General features: G+C 34.6%; 1 protein-coding gene across 1 annotated transcript; it reads right to left on the bottom strand.

Moving 5' to 3' along the window:
- Positions 1-314: 314 nt before the first annotated feature.
- Positions 315-18,148, bottom strand: lamp5 (lysosomal associated membrane protein family member 5). The gene is made up of 7 exons (XM_015349598.2): positions 16,549-18,148; positions 13,891-14,003; positions 13,037-13,209; positions 12,199-12,330; positions 11,760-11,865; positions 3,995-4,183; positions 315-1,081 (listed from the first exon to the last, which is right to left on the bottom strand). Exons 1-7 carry the CDS (start codon positions 18,129-18,131, stop codon positions 906-908), a joined length of 2,472 nt encoding a protein of 823 aa, XP_015205084.2. The 5' UTR covers positions 18,132-18,148; the 3' UTR covers positions 315-905.
- Between the last annotated feature and the right edge of the window lie 1,014 nt (positions 18,149-19,162).

The raw sequence follows: 19,162 nt of genomic DNA, 5'->3' as shown, positions 1-19,162 counted from the left end.
GAGCTGGAGAAAGGGTATTCCACAGCAATTGAGCAGCTCAGAAAAAGTAGAGTCACCAAAATCCTGAGATTTAGTCCTAGGTACAGTGGTCTATTCTAGTCACATTTGTTTCTTACATTCCAATGTAAGAAACAAGTAGGCTTACTCTGGAATACATGACAGAGCTCTAATATTTCTCTCAAAAGCAATGAGATCCTATTAATTGCCCCTGAGAGAATAATATTTTAGTTCTCACTTTCATTGAATTACTTCAAATGGAAGAAAAGAAGTGAATGTTTAAAAAGCATAGAATATACAAAAGTACACAAAGAAAATGAGTTACATTAATTTATTTTGTTAAATAGAACATTTCACATTTTTCTTAAATTCAATCAAAAGTTCATCAGTTCTATTAAGTTAATTCTCCTGATGCAAATGTTTACTTTAAAGTCGTGACATAAATATTTTTTTCCTCTTATGCAATATTATGCTGTAAATACACATTTTGCACTACCCCAGCCAAAAGCATACACTACAGAGAAAATTAAATGTTTAACTTATGGTTTCTATAAGTTTATTTACACATTTTACATATTTATACATTCAAAGTAATTAATGGTGCACTTCATACTGTAAAGAAAGCATATATTGTCTAAAGCAAGGAAAACAATGTAAAAAATGCATAATAATAAATGCAGCATTAAAATAAATACTTTAGCATATTAAAGATTGTGCTTCATGTTTTTTGAATGGCTTGTTTGATAGATTCTCCAGTTTAATTAAAATCATGGATATAATACCTGTAACTTTCAAATTAAAACTAATCATATTTGTACCTTAACTCAAGAACTCTGTAAATAAATTACCATTCCTATGAAAGAAAATGTACTGTTAACTTTCATTTTCTTTAACAATATTAAACGTCATCACATATTCTTATACAGTGATCTGTCTCTTGGAAGCTGTGGTTGATTTGCAGTCATTTTTTGATGGATATGATAGACAGAAAGAGTAATTACAATGACAATTCCCAGAATTATTCCCAGAATCAACGGCAAGGTCTCCTCTAGCTGTTCCCTCTGGTCAGTAATACATTTATAGGCTGTGGAGAGAGAGAAACAAATGACATTACAACTCGGACCTGACAGGAATATATAGGAAGTAGAAGGCACTAGAGAAGCAGGACTAAAATTCAATATCAAAGCAAGGGAACAGACACGCTTATTGATCACTTCCAAAATTGAATCTGAAAGAGCTTGAAGCTTTAATATTTGAAGTTGAAAACATTTAAACTTTAGCAGTTCATACTGCTAAAGTTTAAATGAATACAATGGAAGTATTCAGTAAAAGAAAAAAATAATTGTTAAGTCATTAACTTACAGTATATACAGTATGAATTAGACTGTAGTAAAGCCAAAATATGTCAACAAGCTCTTTTAATTAATAATTGCCATACAGGTTTAGATGCATTTACATAATATGCACATGTATTATATTTTGATTGTATCATTTTAATGTAATTGTACCTGTATGCTGTATATAAGTATGTTAAGTATTGTCATATCACTCTATGACAATAAACAAGACTATCAGCGTTTGTAATCTGCAGACAATGTAAAGAACTCCCAAAATTATAGTAGGATTATGTGTGAACCTGAGATCAGGATGAAAATCATTTGCAGGAGGAAGTCTGAGAAGCATGTAATTTTCCAGAAAATGTTTCCATTACAATAAATGTGTCCCTCATAAGTGTGATTCTTTATTTTGTTCAAACTAAATATTTTGTATACATGTAAAAATAATAGATACACATGGGAACTAAACCACAGTTTTTGGTTTCTAAGGTTTGTTAAAAAAGTATATTAAACAGATGAAATAAATCTATGACTGTTAATACATAACATCGTTATGTATTATGTAACATTAATATCCTCATACATATTTTGTTAATCTCAGTTATAATTATATAACACATCGATTTCTCAAATATAGATGATGGGGAAATACAGGTACTGTATGTGTTTCATAGTAATGAATGTTTCAAGAGAAACTACTGTAAGTGATTAAAAAAGTGTCCAGCTCAGATATTTGTTTGTGCAATAATGACTGTTTAAAAAACAAACTCTCTCAAGCTTTTCTCCCAAATATGCAAGAACATTTGTGCTTCCTGTAAAATACCCACACATTAAACATGATCTGCTGTAAATGCTAAGAGATACTGTATACCCATCAAAAAAATCACAAAGTTCTCTGTTATCTGTCACTATACTGTACCTGCCCTTCCATTTCATAGACAAGGCACTCTATTGATGTTCATTTGATTAGCATAGTTCTCGGGAATACTTCTATTTTGCATCTCATCATCAATATTATATAACCGAGTATAAGTGCAAGCAGATGGTCAGTTCTGTTCTGAGTGAGTTAAACAGTTTTAGAAACAATATATTGTATTTCAAAGAGGTATTCATATGATAAAATAATTCACACAAGTAGTTACATACAGTACAAGCCTTGTATGTAAAACAGCCATTTGTTGTTCTTCAACACATAATCCAAGTGTATCAATGCAGCATAAGAGAAAGAGCATAACCTTGTTCAGGCATAGAAATTGATTGAGAACCCAAGCTTCAATTTATATTAAAGGACATATTATTATTCCTCTCAGTGTGAAATACATATTCATCATTTACTAATTAAATTACCATTGTAATTGTAAGTGAAATATCATATTACAAGCAATCTTCCACTGTGAGCAATGGAAGCATTAAAACAAAACAAAAAAATATTTATATGATTAAATCGATTTTAAAACATTAATAGCTGATACTGGGAAGTTAAGCTATTGTGCTACTTAGATATCACAGAGAGCGCAAACATTATTTTTTAGTATTGTATTATTTTAATTGAATTTGAAAATCGATAAAAATGTGTGACTCTGTTTTTCTAACAAAATTATAAATCAATAAATCCAAAATAAATGGGGGGTAAACACCATTTCAACAAAAGAAAATAATTCACAAGCTAAATCACAGCTTTACTGTGACTTTGCCTTTTCTTTTAAAGAAAAACTTTCTTACACATTAATGTTAACAAGCACAGCAACCAGCAAAACACAAAATAGAATCCATTTATTTTAAATCTACAAATGTATTTGTACCAAACTACTGTGTTCATGAAACCTAAATATATATGAGTCATACAGTATATTTATGAATACATATGTTTTAATGTTTCATTAGTCTCACACAAACCTAATTAAAAAATAATGTTCACAGAAGAATGAAAAAGAAAAACACAACCTTCACAATTACTGCTCTGGAATCTAAAATCTCATTTTAAAACCTTGAAAAGTGAAGTTCTGCTACTCTAGCATAATGAAGAGACATTCTTGCTACAATGAATGAGATAGGCCTTGAAAACAGCTGCTCCACAACAAGGTCTCAGGAGTCTTGGAATAGGACAATGTAAAGACTACTCAAGCCTGACTGATGATGTTCCAAAAAAAACTTGACCAAGTCAAGGAAAGCATTTAGGCCATTTATTTAAATAGCTGTAATATCTGCTTCTTCCCGTCCATCACTCTAATCTAAATAATATTCTTACATTTTATTTTTTTTAGTTTAGAATACCATACCCAGCACTTCATCCACTTTTTTTTCCCACAGTAAAACATTCAGATGCAGTCTGACATGCAATTGTTTCTCGCTATTATTTCCATAACAACACTGCAGTATTTCACTGCTTAGGCTTGGATATATCTTATATAACATGTAAGGTAATTTGATGCCTGAGACAACAATCTGGTAACAATAAGAACGTTGCCATGGCAATACTGGTTAGTTAATTTTTTCAAATAAAAAATTCTATACTAATTCAGAGAGGCAATCTACTTACTCTACCTTGCCAACATGTGTGCTACTTCACATTAGTATTTTGCCGCACTCTGCTTATGAATAATTACGCTTGGTCTCATTTGTTTTTATATATCTGATGCTGTAGTAAATTTTAATTGTACCTTCACTGAACATGAAGTTGCTCTTTATGTCAAATGGCTGGATCTGGATGTCAGACATCGAGATTGTTACTCCTTTCTGATGATCACTGGAGATGAGCGAAAGAGTCTGCGGGGCCTGGCACACATAAGAAAGTCCTGCTGGAGTCACCAGGGCGGACAGGCGGTGCGAGCTCGCAGTGTGCTTCCCAGCTAGAAATACACAGTGCCAATTGTTAAAGTAACATATATAACAAGATATCAAGGGTGTTTCAAATAACACTAATAGTACATTATACTGTACATATTGCATATACTGTATGTATTTATTATGCATATGATCAGTTCCAAAATAAATGCACATTGTTTCAGAATGCAAAAATCAGTAATAAGTAGGCTATACCATTGACAAAATATGTACAGAAACAATCACACTTTTGTTATTTTATGCACCTTTACTGAGCACAGATAATAATAATTTATGTGTCATCTGAATAGCTGAAATTTGAGTTTGTAGAACTAATACTGTATGTGTATTCCAACCCACTATTCTGGTACTGATATTTAAGAACATATATACCCACAAAGCCTACTTATGAATTTAATGTGAATTCACCATGTCTCTTCTCATGTCTCAGTTCAGATGACTTCCAAACACCTTTGTGGTAAATAGAATCTGAAATCTGAAGGGAGTTCATCGGTCCATGGTTGGATGACTGTATCATCACCAAACTGTTGCAGGCCATTCCAGAAGTTATTGTCTATGTAGAATTTGCTCTTTTTTACCAAGCTTTGTTACAGCTTAAAGGACCACTAGGACATACAGAGTATCAGAGACCAGTAACTATTAGACCAATATCTACAGTATTATCTATCAGTGATCACTACTGCATTCCCATACCTTCAACAGATACAACGTGATGCCATTGTCAACATGTAGAAGTATATTTAGCCCAAAACCATCAACAGATTTGATTGCAGGGGACAATCTTCAATGATTTCTTATGGTTTTATCACCTGTCATAATTCCTGGATCCTCCAGTTTGCTGCTTAGATCCTCTCAAAGAGGCCTTTACCTCAATGGGCAATTTGCACTACTGTACTGTATGTTAGTGTACAGTACATCTTTGCACTTTCAAAAAAAAATAGTTAGCACTATTTTATTTTATAAGATGATATCACATTGGTTTTTTAGTAAATAATTAAGGTAATATGTTTAAAACTGCATTTTACACTACACATTTAAAAGAGTAGCTTCTTGTATATAAAATAACATATTACTATAAATTGTAATGAAAAAATCTATATTTGGGACAGGCCAACCACGTGAGGTTTGAACACATGGAAAGTCACAATGAAAAGGAAAAAAAAAAGAGAAATATGAGAATTTATTTAAGCAAAGTTCTGTAATACACACAAAAGAAACACTCTAGAAAGCCAACACAAAAAGTCACTGAAACACATGTGAAAATGTGACTCTCTGCCCTTCACCAATTATCTAATTAACTGAATCACCACATGTGAATTTATGTTCAAGTCACAGAGGCCCAAACAACTTCTAGTGGCAGAGTAAAAAGTATATCCCTATCAAAATTGAAAGAAATAGAACAAATGTTACATTTGGGGATTTGGCTTAAGCTTTTTGGTGTACAATTTCATGATTTACCTATTCCAAAACAATTTTAACAAAGGACTGGGAAATCATGAAACTAAACAACTATCCAATGAAGTCATAAAGATTATTTGGTAAAACATTCATTATAATCACCTTCCCAAAGAACAAGCTACAAAGCATCTACAAAGGACAACAACAGCACCTTTAAAGGTCGCTACAAAGTTGGACAAAATGGTTGATCTTAACATACAGTAGCTTTTACAAGTGGACCTAACTTTCAAGTTTGCCCCAATATTGCTTGGTTTTTCTTGTGAATTTCTTGTTATTCCGCAGAAGCTCACAGAAAAAAAGGGGATTAGTTATTAGACATTTTTTGTTAGTGAAAAATGAACCTGTAAAGCCTGACATTTTGCAACATCCACAATGAGGTTTAGCTGTACTTCCTTCTACAAGCTTTCTATATAAGAATGCAAGTATGAATTAGAAGAATATTGGTTCTTACCCATCCCTAGTTCTCTGTTTCATACACTGATGCTGCAACTCACACCAGTGGCAAGAACACTGCGGCATAATACAGTTCTATTCATCAGTATGTCACTTGCATCCCTTTACTGATCAAAGCAGATCGATAGGTGGCACTTCTATTTCATTAGATGTTACTGAAATGGTCATCTGTTTTTTTTTCTTAATCTAATATTCATATTTATTGGAAATACAACATATATTTACATGTTCTACAAGCACAGCTACAAGAAGCTTGGTTGCAAATGTGGAAAAGGCACCACATATGATCAGAGCGCTTCAGAAGGCCTGCCTGATCACAATGGAATATGACCACAATATGAATGTGTCCATTTGCTTAGAGCTAAATTTAGAAACAGATTCTAAATTCACTAATAATAACACTTAAGAGGTTCAGATCTCTAAAAAATCTTTACATTTTTTAAGAAAATGAAAGATCACATCTGATATCAATACTGTTAATTATACTGGTTCTTGCATCATGAAAGATTAGATGTTAGTCGATACAGCAAAGCATTAAAAATTAAGAAAAAATAACAAAACCATTTCCAGGATTAATAGAATTATTGTTCCAGATGGCAAACAATGCACAGATTAAAAAGGTAGCCATTGTCCACTATTTCTGCCAGATTGGATATACAATGAACCATTATTTAAGAATCATTGCAAAAAACCAAATCCAAGCTCACTTTGTTTTTAGTAGTAGATCTGAGGATCTTTTTAAGAACTTTAGCCTTCCCTGCCTCTCTAATGCCTGAATGCCTGAATAAGATCAAACCTCTTGGTTTCTTTTCACAACAAGGGGTGAACAGGAATCTTCTCCTCTTAACACTGAAGTCACTGGTATACAGTAAATCATAATAAAGTCTGTCAGTGACATGAGGTATGCATTAGTCACTATCTGTGAAAAGGGCTGCTTTTCAGTTTTCTTGCCCTTTCTTTCAAAGCTTTCATAGAGAAGGTGTCCACCTTGCTTCCTTTATCATGATTTCTGGGGCCTTGAAAGTGAGAAAGCCACCTTAAACTGAATGAAAACTAAGAAAAGAAATAAAATGGATGCTGGGTGTGAGCATGTATTATCCCAACTGCCTTGTCAGGACCCACTGGAAGTTCCAATAATTTATTATATTTTACTAGGTGGTAATTACATGTTGCATACAATACACCCACTAGGGCCAATCAAGATCTATAATAAATAATGTTTGTATGCAATTTTCATCAAAGATAATCCAAAAGCACTTCTCCACTTAGATGCAATTAGTACCCAATTATTCAGAGTTCTCCTATTCCAGTACTAACCAAATCCAAAACTGCTTATTTTCTGAGATTTGATAAGATTCAGTGCCACTGTTGCTGGTTGACAAATATCAAGAAAATATAAAGTGTGCATTAGTAGACATTTTAACCTACGAAACAGCAAAGACATTGAAGTCAACTTTATATATCTTTGCGATGCCACAAAACCATACAGTATATCAACCAGCAGCTACTGTATACCACTCTGCAACTCAAAACTGGTGCCCTACTGAAGCTAAACAGGTACCTGGCCAGTACCAGGATGGGAAAACTGGGAAACCTAAGGTTGCCACTGTAAGAGGTGTTAGTGGGTCTAGTAGGGAGTGCTCATCCTGTACCCTGCCCCAGTAGAGTGATGGGGACACTATACAGTAAAAAGGTGCAACTGACGCCCCACTGAAGCTAAGCAGGTGTGAGCCTGGCCAGTTCCTTGGATGGCAGAACTCCTGGGAAAGTTAAGGCTGCTACTGGAAGAGGTGGTAGTAGGAACAGCCTGGGGCGCTCACCCCCCAGTCTGTGTGGGTCCTAATGCCCTTGTATATGATGGGGACACTATACTGTAAAAACGGTGCCATCCTTTGAATAAGATGTAAAACTAAGGTCCGGATTCTCCATGGTCATTCAAAGTCCCAGGGTGTTTCTCTAAAAGAGTAGGGGGTGTTAAGCCCTACAAGTGTCTTGATCAAATTTCCACCTGTCCTTCACCAATCAATACCTCCTAATCATCTATGAATTGGCTTCATCACTCTATCCTCCTCCCCATTGGTAGCTGATGTGTGATAGGCATACTGGCATACTTTTGCTGCCATCACATCATCCAGGTTGCATTGTTTAACTAGTACTTTCTGTTAAGAAGTTTTGATTGTAGATACTTTAAAATTCACTAAAAGAGTGTGACTGGTTCTATTTATTTAAAATCAGCTCTATCAATTCTTAAAGTTCCAGTAGGCACTAGCCAGATATTAATACTCCTATTAAGTTCAGAGAATGGTCTTTACTTTGACCATTCAGCTATTATTTTCATCCATAAAGTATATAAAAGACTGCCTGCTTGTTGTCCGCTATCACCATTAACATTTTTTTGTTAGAATTGCTGTTGGAGATTATTAGACAAGAAGAACCCTGTGCAAGTGGATTCCATGGATGAGGGTGAACAAATCCGATGGGGCTAGGGGAAGTCAGAGTCGGTGAGGGAAGCAGTGTCAGGATCCAGAGCAGTAGAAGGGCTTATTCACTGAAGGTCTGCAGGAAGAAGGAGAGCTCAGGAAAACAGCAGACTGTTCAATACCGAGCAGTGAAGTGCTGGTTGATGAGGATTTGAATAAAGAGTCATGTGTGGAATGTTAATTGGTAATTAATGAGGTCTGGCTGTGTCCGTAACATAGACAAAATCTGAACAATACTCTCACTGTCATACTTTAAAAGTCCAAACTTCGTACTCCACTCCAATCCATTGGGATTACACCTTATTATGATACTTTATTCAGAAGCAAAATGTTGTTCAATGCTTACATTTTTTTAATCCCATTGGTTTCTTATATACCCCATATTTTATTTAGTCACAGACCTTTTTTGTCCATTTTACTTGGACAATAAAATGCTCCCTAATTTTCCGTACATATAATATAATATATTAGAATCAAGGTCTTAATTAAGATTAAAGCATACTGTATTTGACTGGATGGTCTTAGCTAGTAGACATGTAGGATTCCCATTTATTTCCATAATAAAACAATATAATTATTTCTACTAATCTACTCTGCTACAACGAAAATTAGGTTTAATTCAACTTTCAGTTTCTGATCAGAAAACAAATGTATGGTTGAGAAATGTACAGCATTTTTAAAGCTTTTCACATTGTGGATATACTGTACCTAATTTAAAATATTGTTCATCTTTTCAGTTGAGAGTACTTGAGACACAGTTGTATTTGAGGTCACCCATTAAAAAGCTTTAACTAAACCACACAGATAACAGGATCTTTTGTTTTATTCTAAAAGCAGAGGGACTGTCTCATTCTTAATTAACCCAATCATTGCAAACTCATTGGAAATCCACTAAAAGTCAAATATTTTCTTAGCTACATGTCATAAGCATCCATCTGTTTGTAGTAAATGCCTCTTGCTTTCAGGCTCTCAGCCTTTTACTGTACCTACCTACTCTAGTCTACAATAAATATATACTGTGTATTCTTGAAAACATATCAGATACTAGAATGTGCATGTTCTGGGATCTGATGAAGACCACAGTATTTGCTAAATAGGTTTTCCTATTGTATGAATCCTGTGACAAAGGAAAAAAAATCTACTGGTAAACACAAAATAAAAATCATACTTCAGTGACAGCCTTATAGTACTTTAGATTAATATCTTCTAATGATGTTTAATGTGTCCTCTTTCACCTTTCTTTCCTGTCTTACAAACTCCCTTACTTACATGTATTTTGTATTGAATTTTGTTGTTTATTTTGTTTTGCTTTCAAACTATGATAAAATTGTATCCCAACATAATATTTGTTGGAAAATCAGAATCAGCAGTTGAGATACAGTGTAAAGCAGAAAGGTATAATAAAAGTTATTTATGATGCAGCTAGTTTTCTAGTATGTTTGTGGCTTCATCATAATGTGGTAGGCTTTAGCCCTTAGGGAAGGGCATTTTGTTATTTAGGTCATCATAACTGCAGCAAACTATACACGTGTAGCTCACTGAATTAAGTTATACAATACCTCCTGATCATTTAGCATTTAAGACATTGCTTTACAAATCAGCAGGACACACATAAAAAAAAAACAATTTAACAGCAGAGAAAGACATGAACAATGTTCAGTAATTGTCCACAAGGATCACCTGACTTGACTTTGAATGCAAATTCTGGGTAGATTTGAAGATTTGTAGATGACAAATAAGAATATTCAGACCAGGTTTCAAAAATGCATGCAAAACAATAAAGCACATTAATATACTATAACTAAAGTTAAAAGGTAAACAAAAGATTTATGTCAGTTTTAAAGCTGCAAAGTTACAATATAATTTTTTTTTATAATTGTATATTTTTTAATATGACACTCCTGTTTTGACCTTTATTTCGGTGTATAATAATTATTTTGTACAGTATAATCTAGATGTGAAAGCGACTACTTCAATGTCTGACTACTGCTTGACTTTTAAAGCTATCACATTGCTGTTTTCATAAATGTGTACACTCTCTTTTATTGTTCACAGTATATACTGTAAAAAGAATATATAATATATTTACCCAATATATATATTGATATATATATATATTTCTAGTTCCATATGCAGTAGGTGCATTTAAAATGGCTACTTTTTTTTCCATTTAAGCTACTTTAAATTGGTAAATGAGACCAATACCTTGAAATGTTTTACCGCAAAAATAATGATATGTTATTCTGAGTGTAATCTATATTTAGTGTGAAAATGTTGAAAATATGTTCTGAAATATTATAAATGGTCCATTAAAATGTTTCCGAGGTGAATAATTCAAAGCGAATATGTTAAGCTTTTGGATTCTACATTTCTTGTTCAAAAATTGATAAGAACATAAGAGTGAGAAATAACAAATCTATCCGAATCAGGCTCTCTTCTAAGAGTATAATATTTGATTGATCAATTGTGACAGTACTTCACCTTTTTTTCTTTTATGTTTATGTACTCTACCATAAAATGTTCAGAATGTCATTATGTTTTTAGCGCTGTTAAGTACTGTATACAAATACTGATCAAAGACGAGACATGCTTTTCCGTCAAGAAAACACTCCGAAGTTTAATAAAATCCTTAAAAGGCCTTTCTTTGGGTTATAATATAAAGTACTGTACTGCTAAATTTACTGTATAACATTGAGGTTACAAACAAGAGAAGACCATTGACATTTTGCCAGTTCGGTTTTTCATCCACTAGTTTCTTAAAATACGTAAGAGATAAAACACGAAAAAAGAATAATACTGTCACATGTATCATCTTTGTGTAATGAAAAAAACTAACAATTAGAAGTAAATGTTCTGATGTAGTTTAACATGCTAAAGAAGCTTTGGGGCCTCCGTGAAACGTCGAACAATCTAATAGATTAGATACTGTAGGTATCCCGTTTTGCATAGAACAACCAACATCTTACATCTGGACTAAGGTTTTTAAAAGTGTCTTTTGTCGGCTAACCATTAAGAAGCCCTGCTGAAGATGGTTTTGTAATTTCAGATAACGTATACTGGCTTACATTTGTTGGAATTGAAACAGGACTTCGTCTAAGAAGAAAAAAAAGTTATTTCTGGACTTAATTAGCCTAAAGGTCAAACAACATACGTGTTTTGTACATGGTGTAGAAAATACCTTCCTACTTACGATTATAAGCATTGTTGAAATGCGTCTGTTCAGAAGTGTCGTAAACGAATTGAATTTTGTTGATCTTCCACAAAACATCTTGCCATTTCGACAGGTTATGTGCTTCCTGAAAAAAAAGTTTTAGAACGATTTAAGGAATTCATTGAAATTTTCTCTTAGATTAATTTAATTCCTTATTGGTATTTATCGTTAGTCTTTTTAACACTCTCAGTTACTGCTACCTCTGTGACTTTATGTCTGTTACTAATAAAAATGATTATGGTCAATAAACATTTTAAAGAATGCGCTATGCTGATTTTGTTACAATTGTTGTGTGCGTTTAAAACAAACCATGATGAAGTAGGTGGCGAAAAAAATGTTTCTTAATAAATGATACTTTCCAGAGCAGTTCAGACGTTGACTCAGCTAGATTTGTAATGTTTGACAATATGCGGCTTACCTTAATGAAAAACAGGCGTAAAGTGTAGGCGTCACTTAACCAAGAAATCTGAAGCTCGGCTTCTGTACTCCCGCATTTACCTTTAATCTCAGCCCCACGGGGAAGTGTGATTTGCGCTTGTTCTGTAATCAGCTAAACAAAAAAAAAAAACAATAATTGTGCACTCTCATAGCTAAATGTGATAATGGTATTTACATCAAGTGTTATCCTCCCACTTAAGTGGTTTACTCATATGCTTTCTTACAATAACCTGCTTTAAACCGTTTTTCTACTAAATGCGAAAATGACAAAGGAAAAATACCGTTCTCCTAGTTGTTTTGCGCTTATTCATTTTCTGCAGTATGTGTTCGATGTTATTCGAGGAAATGCGTGTACTGTACAGTGTATCTGAGAGTACTGTATGTATATCCCAGATAGTTCAACAATGGACTGTTGTCCAAAAAACGTTAGCTTAAAAGCAGTCTAAACAAATCAAACAGCCATTATTTTTCTTTTATTTCAGTATGTCATATTGAAATAGTTTAGTGCCTACTAAATGAAAAGTGTTCCAAATTATCTGGGCACTTTAGAACGAAATATTTGAAAGCAATGCATTTTTCGTACTACAGTCACTGGTTGTCGCAATGTTTTCATCACTTCTGACGTACATAAAATATTATAGAAAACAATTGTCCTTTTGGACGTCCTCTAAGCATAACTGTCTGTATTGTACCACGTAAATAACGTGAGTTATAACTATTAGCATTCTCGAACAAGATAAAAACACGAAAAATTACTTTTGGAAGGATTTGTACGACACTGTACATTTCAAATAACAAAAATAAAACTGGTGTCTTACATCTATTCCGTTGAGTGCCAGGACATCATAGGGGACGACTAATTTGACAGCGAACTCTGCCATCAAACATGTTGTCCCATTCTCTCGAACCACAAATATATCTTTGTTGGGGTTGTTAGACAATCCTGAAAGATTTTCAACTTCTTGCTCTGATACAACTCCAAACAGAAAGTCTGGAAAAAAAAATGTATTGTTCACTCAAAACTGTAAAAAAAACTATTATAAGGAGTTCAAATAATACAATATGTGTTTTGTCACACAATATTCAAATGTGTTTAGTCTACAGCTACTGCCAACCTCCATTGCAGTTGTATAGGTACACAATGTCTAGTTTAGCATAATAGCAAGGAGAGATTAATTATATTTATAGTCATACAGTTACTCTCATGTGAATCACAGTAACAACAGCAAGTTAAAATCAGAAAGTCTGCTATGTTTTTAAAGGTCAGTAAATATCTATTCACATAAATTACTGAGTATAAATTGTAACATATTGAAAATTACTTAACGTGCATAAGTGTTAATGAGGAATAATTGTCAGGTGCACAAATTCCTTGATAAGTATGCTATATGCCTGAGAATAATATTGTTATTTAATATTTTAATTTAGTAGTTGAACTATTCATCTTACATTATACTGTACATTATGATTGTATTATATGTATACCCATTATACACGAAGAATGTTAACTTCATTCGCATATCATTGCTGTAACGCGTTTATTGTACATTGAAATGTTCTCTTCTTTACGCCGCACGTTTAAAACGATGCCCCTCTCGACATAACAAGCAAATTGGATCGAATGTGTACATGCTGCAGTAATAACACTGCTGAAAAATAATAGCCTACTCACTAAAAATACAAAGCAGAACTCGAGTGCTATCCATGGTCCTGAATCTGGCGAGCTCCATTCTTCTGTAGATTGAAATCCAAGAATCGAGATGAGAGCCTGGTCTCTTAAAATCTCAAAAGAGTGACAAACGTGATCTCCGGCGACCGCGAGGGGAACTGTTCAGTTCATTGCAAGTGCAGCTAAAACACAGGTATACTTAAAGCAACACTTATGCTTGCAGCATTTTAGTCTACTGTAGCGATAAACAGAGGACTGATACAGTCAAGACTGGTTGCAATAAGAGAAAAAAAAAAACTAACTCGGTGCTGAAGCAGTTCTACAAATGCCCACAGAGTGCAGACGAGGAGCTGTGGCGTGATTTAAGGAGGCGTTATGAAAAGGGAACTTATTCTAAGTTGTTTCATGAAGAATACGACGGCAGCTATTTCTGAAAAGCTTTTTTCCATCTCCCACTACCGCAGCCGAGGTTTGGGAATATTATCCGTCATGGAAAAGGTTGCTGCTGTTGTGTGGCAGAGCACTAGTTCCGACGTGTGCTCGTAATGCGGTGCTGTAATGTGTGTGCTGAGCCGTGTGAAGCAAAAGCAACGACCTAATAATCATCACACCCATGTTGTCACTTAAAACCAGTAGTTTATATCGTGTCTGTCATGCCTATGGAAGGCTCAACCTAATTCAGGTCTTCCAAAACAAACACGGTACTGTACAAAGTTGCATACGGGAATGTTATTTATGGGGTGTTTATGTGAAAAGCAATAATAACATTGCAGGTGAAGATGAGGATGTTTTAAATGATTTAAACGGAACATTTTAATAACCATTTGTCTCCCGCTTACCTGCTGCTTTTATAACCGTTCGATTAATTAGTAACCCATTTGCAAGGATCAAAACGAACTAAAAAATAAACTTGATCTTATTATACTGTACTGTATATACTGTACCTAATACGCTACATTTTCAACTTATTGTCATCCTTTAAGAGTATAGTTTGCATTTCTCGGTAACCCATTCGTCGGTCATACTTGTCTTGATGTTTTGCGTCGTCATGTCATTTGCAAAGCCCAGTTTACATACGGGGAAATACAGTAAATGTATTTGATATGATGGAAAATAAGACACAAGGACTGCAGCCGATAAGTTTCCGTTCTCACAAATATCTTGGCTATTTTACGTTTGTATGTGTAAGACATTGATTATAGTTTAGCATCCTAGGCTTAGTTTGTCAAGCTATTGATGGTCTGAACAGTTTTGAACCTCCTACTTCTAAAATGTGCATAACTTACAAAAGGAAAATATTTCTCAACCTACCTACTGTACAGTATATAAGTGAAACGGTGTTGGTACTCTATTTGTACATGTTGCATTACATTTTGAGTCACTATATCCTAGTCTCCGTGACATTTAACAGGAGGCACATTTCTGTGTAACACGCATTTCTGTTACATGTGCGAGCATTTTCAAAATATTTGTTTTGCCATTTTCAGCCGATACCAAGAAAGCACTCTATACAGTATAAGCTTAGCCTGATATTAATTAGATAACTACAGACCGAACATACACTGTATACAGAAGCAACAATATATAAAACATAATTGGACGCTCCGATGTCACGAGGTACTGTATATAGAAAATTACAGTTCTCCGAGTACTGTATGTGTGAGGCATGGTAATTTAGAATTTCATCTTCGAAATCAATTTTAATTGAGCAGTCTCTTCTTGTTATTGAAATATTATTTTAAAATATGACAGTACAATGCTCAAGGTCCTTTAATTTCTTTAAGAAACAGCCCGGCACGACAAAAAGGACTATTCTTATCATTTTAAAACTAGGGCGGTTCATTCACCAATGTGTATCTAAAAACATTCGAATACGTTCCTTATTGATCTGAGAGTGAGACTTTTACGATCGTTTGCGGACTGACAATATAGCAATCGATTCATAGATGGGGGAGTACGGGGGGGGGGGGGGGTTATGCAGTTAGGAAGATAGCTTCTCAGAAGACAAGATGTGTTTTACTAATAACATGATTACTTGTAAAAATGAGAAGAACTTTCAATTTTTAGATTCGAAAGAAAAATAATAAACTTCCTTTTTGGAATATGTCCAAACGTACATTCAACCAGCGACAAATATCACATACCTGCAAAACCATGGCATATGTTTATATATATATATAATGTTTATTTTATGTGTACATTTCAGAAAAGTATAAAACACGTCATACTGTATTTAAACCGACAGTGAACCTACATTACAAGCACAGTGTCAACAGGAACTGCTTGTCAACAGAGGCATCGTTTCACTTACTGTACATTGCAGTTAAGCGACTGATCCGTATTGTTTTCCAAATGAAGAGATATGGCATCATGTTAAAAATAAGACATTTTTGATTCAAATGGTTTAAATATACAGATCAACGTATAACACTAAAACAATAATACTGCAGTCTATCTTGAACACAAATACTAATTTCCCATTGTAAAATACAGTACATTTAATACTGTAAATGACCACGTCAGATTCCTTAACTTAAAAACACAGTAAGCCGCCATGGGTTTGATACTCATCCTTAGGAAATCGGTTGTTGTTGTTTTTTAATGTGTGCATTTACCTTAGATTAAGAAAATATTCACGAGGAAGTGATTTAATGGTGAAACTCGAATTCGCACTTCACAGCACTGATACTGTCGATGCTTGGTTTACTTCCCACCTGAGGGTGGTTCTTGCTCATGGGAAAAGTCTCAGACCTCGGCAGACCCCGCATGACTGACTCAGGACTGCCACCCGAAGCATCAGCGCATTCATTCCTTTGCAAGCCTTTGGTAGTTTTTTTTAACTCGGGAAAAGTGAATCGCCGGAACAGTTTGTTACCCAGGACTGTAAAAGTCGTTGAAGCCGTTGGCGAAACGGTGTTGGAGCAATCTGTGATGGTTGCAGGTATGTTTCTCGGAAAACCTTTGGGTTTGAATAAAGGCAACATCAACCGATCAGGTGGTGCTGGGGTTAAGGCACTCGTTGGTAAGCTGCATCTTTTGAGATAATAACTTTCATGAAATCGTCTAATGCCCAAGTCAAAGGCTGCTTTTTTAGGTTTTTCATCTTCTGTTTCCTTTTTACCAACTTTCGCTGCTGCAATGGGAGTAAGCAAAATACCCAGAGAGCTGGAGAAAGGGCTCGAGATTGGTACTGTGGTATCAAGGCACGCTAGACCAACACTCCTGTGCTTGTTTTTGTTTGGGTTTGTAGAATTAATAGCTGAAATGCGAAGATCCGAGGTTTGTGAAAAAGGTGGTAGATAGGGGTGAATATTGTTTTTGTTCTCCCCTTGCTTCTGGTTAGTACTGGCATATTGAACACTCAATGAGCGCACCCGAGGCCTTGGAGTAAGAACACTGGAAAAGACGAGACCCTGGCAATCAAGAGAGCTTCCACTTTCTCCATCAGCCTCATCTATTGATTCCATAGATTCCGACTGATTTCCGAAAGTTGGAGACTTTTTTCGATCTAAACTTCCAATATCTAAAGCCTCATTCGCTGTAAGCGCACTTCTTGTCTGGATTGATGGGTATACGTGATTATCTTGTTTTTCCTTTACTATTAAGGAGTTGGATAACTTTTTCTCCAACCTTTCTTCGCATATATTATCATGCGATTGACTCTGTAGCGGCTCTTTCCAATTACAGGTTTCATTCTCATGAGATTTCTTGGCGTTGCTCGTCAGGGCGAGAAAACAGTCTTTGTGTCCCAGGTACTTAGCCACTTCAACTGCAGAGTTGCCAACCCGATTTGGTCGGTCAATATTAAGACCCAATCTTTTGAACGCCCGCACTAAAAATTCTACCACGGGGGAATGTCCGGTCACTGCAGCGTAAATCAGAGCGGTGTTCCCCCACATGTCTACCAGCTCAGGGTCAGCATTATTCTGAACTAGTATTTTCACCGCGTCCAGGTATCCTCTTTCACAAGCATAACTTAAAGCAGTACGTCCGGTTTCGTCTTGGCAATTTACGTCCGCCTTTCTTTGTAGCAAAAGCTTCATAAATTTAGATCTCGTTTGTGTATCGGGTAATAGAACAGAATAGATAAGAGGGGTCTGAGCTCTTTCTGTCCTAGCGTTAATAATCTTCCCGTCGAGAGCGTCCAAGATAAACCTCGCCAAGTGAATTTTGTCGTTTGTTATGGCGTCCAGGAGAATTTTAGTCCCCGTTTGCTCGTTCGCTTTTTCAGAAAGTTTCAACATGTCTGCAAAGTTGTTGTTATTTTGTGTCTTAGTGAACCTAAGCACAAGGAACAAACATGTATTTTTGTAATAGTGGAGCAGGTCTGGGCAACTCTCCTTTACAACATGATGCTCATAAGAGTGGAAAATGAATATCGCAGGTATTTATAGACGGAAAAAGCCTTACTGTGTTACCAAGGCAACGTTCTTTTCATGAACACAATTTGCCTGGTCTTTCAGACGTGAAGTGTAGTTCGACTATTAGCATAAGGTGCTTCAGATAACATCAATATCATGAATATGATACACGTGCATTTATTATTTTTCATTATCAGTGTTCTCCCTTTTAGTCTTGGACACACCTCCTACCATGTTATTTGAAAATCCTCTGTTTCGAAATATGTAAAAAGTAAAAAATTTCCTTGACTTAACTTGTTCAAAGATACAATGACGCTTTCGAGGTCTAAAGAAGTGATTCTGTGGTCAATTTAAATTACATTTTTTCAATTGATTGTTTTCTTTCGCAGTATTAAATGGCTACTCGTAAACTGTTAAACTCAAGAAAACTTAAAAAATATTTTTTTAATTAAAAGTTATAAATAATATAAGTATAAAAATAATTTTGGAAGTAATACATTACATTTAAAACTGTAAGTGGTTTAAATATTTTTTTTCTACCATGGACAGCAAATTGCAGTGTAACAAGACACCACATAGTGTTTGGACTGCATAAATGCAGACGAACAAATGCTGATATCTCCACTCCTGAGAGCACAATGATAACGTCACGGGATATTTTGTTTTGAAAGTTTAGAGATGGTATTATCGCCATCACATGAACAAAACCACCACCACCACCACCACCAACAACAACAACAACAACAACAACAACAACAATAATAATAATAATAATAATAATAATAATAATAATAATAATAATAATAATAACAATAATAATAATAATAATAATAATAATAATAATAATAATAATAATAAGTAATAGGTTTATTCCATGCTGAAAAAAAGAAGAAAGAGAACACAACGTTTCGGCC

This window comes from Lepisosteus oculatus, chromosome 2 (assembly GCF_040954835.1).
Source record: "Lepisosteus oculatus isolate fLepOcu1 chromosome 2, fLepOcu1.hap2, whole genome shotgun sequence".
Classification (NCBI taxonomy): Eukaryota; Metazoa; Chordata; class Actinopteri; order Semionotiformes; family Lepisosteidae; genus Lepisosteus; species Lepisosteus oculatus.
The sequence above is the reverse complement of the archived record's forward strand: the minus strand, read 5'-3'. Positions and strand labels throughout refer to the sequence as shown.